We start from the raw sequence: 4,218 nt of genomic DNA, 5'->3' as shown, positions 1-4,218 counted from the left end.
ATGTGAGGAGGCAATGCCTAGAAACTGCACCCGAGGTTGTACTTCATTATATTTATTTTGGAAAAATATTTTTAAGATGAATTTCTTCATTAACAAAACAGTAAAAAACTCAAATAACATTTGCACAATATTCCATAAATACATTTATATACAAAAAAATATAGTCACATAGACCCGAAGTGCCTTTGTACATATTTACCAAAATTTAAATTATAAAAAAATGAACATCACAAAATACTCAAGCTTTACAGATATCATGAAAAATATTTTTACAAATCCAAAAAAATAACACACATTTTTTTTCCGTCTAGAAAAAAAACACATTTCAGTATCAAAAAGGACAGTAAAGGCAGTTGTGTTTCTAGTTCAAGGAAAGACTGGCTCATAGTAATCCAAGACAGACATGTCGGCAGTGCGTGCTTCCTATACGTATCAAGTCACTCGTCCACTTAAATATATAATCTTCAAAGCAACTGTCCATAGTGCAATGGGAACGTCCAGCAGGCAGTGCAGCGGCAGCCGAAGCCCGGGCTGGCAGTGTCCGGCACCTCTGCTAACTCCGAGAGAACCAGCTCCACTTGAGCCCGCTTCTCAGCAGCAGTCCCTGGGGCCTCCCTTCCTTTCAGCAGCATCCGTTGGGGCTATATCCTTGGAATTTTATTTAAGAGAAATGGGAATTTTGCCACATCGCTTCCATCTTACACCTAGAAAGGCCCATGGGACAGGACAGGAAGTTAACTTCAGAAAGAAACAGACCTTCTCCCTATTACCCACATCTGTGACAAGAGCGTTGCACACTGACCTCAGTTGCTATGACACACTCATCCTTCTCGGCCGATAGAACATACACCGACTGGTACTTGGTGTCCTTTGAAGTAGAGTAGACAGACTCGGGCCTTTTTCTGTCAGGGACCTCTCCTCTGGAAGGAAGAGTAGAAAGAACCATAATAAACACACAGGAATGTGATTGAACAAGGACATATCCAGACTATGGAAAGACCTTCCTGCCCTCCTTGCCCAGCTCAAAGCACACACCCCCGGAGTGTTGAGGTGCCCTTGTCTTCTCCCGCAGAGCCCTGTGACTGGCACTTGGTGTCACGTTTGCTGTGTGCATCCCTGATGGTGGCTTCATCTCCCTTGAGGTCTCGAACGAGGTTATAGTCCACAGCAGGGTATCGGGCCTTAAAGCTGCTCTTGTCAGCACCATGGTCCCCATGAAAGTCCGCCTTCTTGTTGGTGTTCTTGATCTGTGTAGCCCCAATGATGCTGACAGAAACATCCTTCTCACGCTGGCAATTGGCCAGGTTGTTCATGGTCTCTGTCTCTCCTCCACAAGGATCAGGTGGGGGCTGGTGCTTCTGTAGCTTCAGCCGGACACACACCACCACGGCAGCACAGCCCAGCAGCAGCATGAGGACAAGCACCACCCCGGCACACACGGCCACCCAGGGGAAGGGCCCCCCCTGGCTCTCCATATGCCTCTCGCTAAGGTCCACCACCATGGGGCCCTGTGGTGGCTCAGGGAGCAGGAACTGGCAGTTGGGGCCACCATAGCCCTGGGCACACTCACACACGTAGCGTTGACCCCTCTGGTGGCAGGTGGCCCCATTGTGGCAGGGTGCGTGCTCACACCTGCTGACGGGGGCACTGCAGTTCCTGCCCGTGTAACCAGGCGGGCAGGTACAGGAGAAATCATTTACACTGTCCCGGCAGGTGCCCCCATTGGCACATGGGGAGGAGGTACAGTCATCTATGTTGTCTTCACAGTATCTCCCAGAGAAGCCAGCCTGGCACCGGCACAGGTAGGTATTGCCGAGGTCCACACACTTGGCACCTGGAACACAGGGGAGGCACAGTCATCTGTGGGCACACAGAGGTTTAATCACCAATCAGACAAGCTGATTTACACATACCACAGATGCAATGATAGTTTGCTTTTGCACTGCGTATCTTAGGGTCTCAAATACACCAGGACGAGACCTACACATTAGAAATAATAAGAGCTTTTGTTTTTGTTGCCTGAATTAGGCAAACTCCCTACATCACCAGTACCTTGCTCCCCACATTTCTGCCTCAAACAGGGTCTTGCTAGATTTGGCAGGATGGCCTTGAACTTGACCATCTTGCTGCAGTCTCTGGAGTTACTGGGACTACAGGTCTGTGCCACCATGTCCAGTCTGTAGATCAGTATTTTGACAGCACTGTGTATGGCATTTTGCCTGATCACTACCTTCCTCTCACGGCCACCGGACAAAGGTTACAGATCCAGATCCAGGTTACAGGGGGAGAAATTAAGGATTACAGGGAACATCACATTTGCTGACAGCACAGTGAGTGAGAAAGGAGGACTGAAAACAGGAGAGAAGGCACACAAGAATGAAGACAGTGAGAAAGCGGGCAAGGAAAGGGAGAGGGAGGGAGACTGGAAGGAAAGAAAAAAAATGGAGGAAGAGAAAAGGGACGGAAAGGCAACTATTGGGTCCATCTCCCTTCTGAGTCTATTTTAGGTACCTGACCTCTCTTCCACCAGCAAGAGGTTCATGGTGCAAAAAGCATGACTCCTCGTACTTGGTACCCTAACTGCTATCTGGAGCGAGACTCCCTTCCCAAAGACACAATGGCTGTGCTTCCTCTATCGGAGGAGAGCCTGCAGAGCTGTGGATGGTGACAGGCACCTGAACATTGACCCTGACTGGGTTGTGGCCTGCTGACCAGGGCACTTCATGCACCACGAATGTGTCACTTAATCCTCCTGATTGCATGTCTTCCTCCCAAATCCTCATGGAACTGATTCAGGGAATCTACAAACCCAAGATGACTACCAGAGCAATGTGTTCCTCTAATAAGAAAGCATATGCCTTTGGAGGCAGTAACCAGACATCCCATCGACCCTCACCATTAGAACAGGGGGAGGAGCTGCAGAGATCCATCTTCTTCTCACAGTTGAAGCCAGAGAAGCCCGAAGGGCAATGGCAGCTGTAGCCTCCGTCAGGGTTGTCTGAACACCGCCCCCCGTTGAAGCAGGGGCCATCTGCACAAGTCATGGCACTCAGCTCACAGATCTTCCCATAGAAGCCAGGAGGGCAGGTGCAAGAGTAGCTGTCCTCTAGATCCTGAACAAGAAGGACACAAGAGTCTTTCTCAAGCTGTTGCAAGAACCTACACACTTTACTTAAAACCAACAATCCCATCCGTCTTCAGGTAGCACAGCACAGTGCCCACGACTCACCGTGCAGCTCCCCCCATTCCTGCAGGGACTTGGAGCACACTCATCTACTTCCAGTTCACAGTTGGCACCTGTATACCCAGGTCGACAGGAACACGTGTAGCTCCCCTGGCCTGTGTTGGTGCAAGTGGCTCCATTCCTGCACGGCTTATGGTGAGTGCAGTAGTTTAGGTCTGCCGGGGTAGAGACAGGAAAGGAAAGGGGGCAGGAAAAGCCCACGATCAAACACAGGAAGAATCTACTTTTTAAGTGAGCATCAGGCTGCTTTGAGAGAACTTGGCAATCACAGAGGGAGGGACTTACCCTGGTTGCAGAAAAGGCCCCCCCAGCCTTCCTGGCAGTTACACTGCCAGGGCTGCTGGCAGGTACCATGGAGACAGCCTGGGTATCGGATGCACTCATCACAGTAGCGGCCCTGCCAGCCAACTCTGCACCTTGGAAAAAGCAAAGCACAATCATGTTGCCTTCTAGATTCACAAGAGTGTTCTCACACACCAATATCTCCAGAAGCAACAAGAAGTTACCAGTCCTCAAACCAGGCATCACTAGAACTAGCTGAAAACCCCTGAGCTGTTGTCCCCTCTCAGATGAAGGGCACGGTGGATATCCTGGTTTTCTTTAACATGCACAAGGACTATGGATATGAAATCTCATTTCCCATGCAAACTTTTTAGCTGAGACCTGTATATTCTCATTAAGTATGAGCTTATACGTTTTCAGACCTTTATTAGAGCAACATCTCCCACTCAACTGACTCCCTGGGATGTTTTATATGGGGGGGGGCAAGAAGAAAAGGTAAACCAGGCAATGTGGCATGGAGATCCTGCAGTGAAGGGTTATGAGTTCAAGGCCAGCCTAGACTACATAGAAAGTTCTCTGGGGTACATAGAAAAATCTCATAGAAAAGAAGAAGAAGAAGAAGAAGAAGAAGAAGAAGAAGAAGAAGAAGAAGAAGAAGAAGAAGAAGAAGAAGAAGAAGAAGAAGAAGAAGA

General features: G+C 48.9%; 1 protein-coding gene across 1 annotated transcript in view; it reads right to left on the bottom strand.

Annotated features, from left to right (window-relative positions):
• Positions 1 to 305: 305 nt before the first annotated feature.
• Positions 306 to 4,218, bottom strand: part of Dll1 (delta like canonical Notch ligand 1) — a 7,780-nt gene continuing 3,867 nt past the window's right edge. Inside the window, exons 6-11 of the mRNA XM_005363338.3 lie at positions 3,530 to 3,660; positions 3,230 to 3,399; positions 2,897 to 3,113; positions 1,036 to 1,834; positions 803 to 920; positions 306 to 704 (exon numbers count right to left, since the gene is read on the bottom strand). Of these exons, the coding sequence (XP_005363395.1) occupies positions 699 to 704; positions 803 to 920; positions 1,036 to 1,834; positions 2,897 to 3,113; positions 3,230 to 3,399; positions 3,530 to 3,660 (1,441 nt within the window). The 3' untranslated portion in view covers positions 306 to 698. The remainder of the gene's footprint in view (positions 705 to 802; positions 921 to 1,035; positions 1,835 to 2,896; positions 3,114 to 3,229; positions 3,400 to 3,529; positions 3,661 to 4,218) is intronic.

The sequence above is a fragment of the Microtus ochrogaster genome, linkage group LG9, assembly GCF_000317375.1.
Source record: "Microtus ochrogaster isolate Prairie Vole_2 linkage group LG9, MicOch1.0, whole genome shotgun sequence".
In the NCBI taxonomy this organism is placed as follows: domain Eukaryota; kingdom Metazoa; phylum Chordata; class Mammalia; order Rodentia; family Cricetidae; genus Microtus; species Microtus ochrogaster.
The sequence above is the reverse complement of the archived record's forward strand: the minus strand, read 5'-3'. Positions and strand labels throughout refer to the sequence as shown.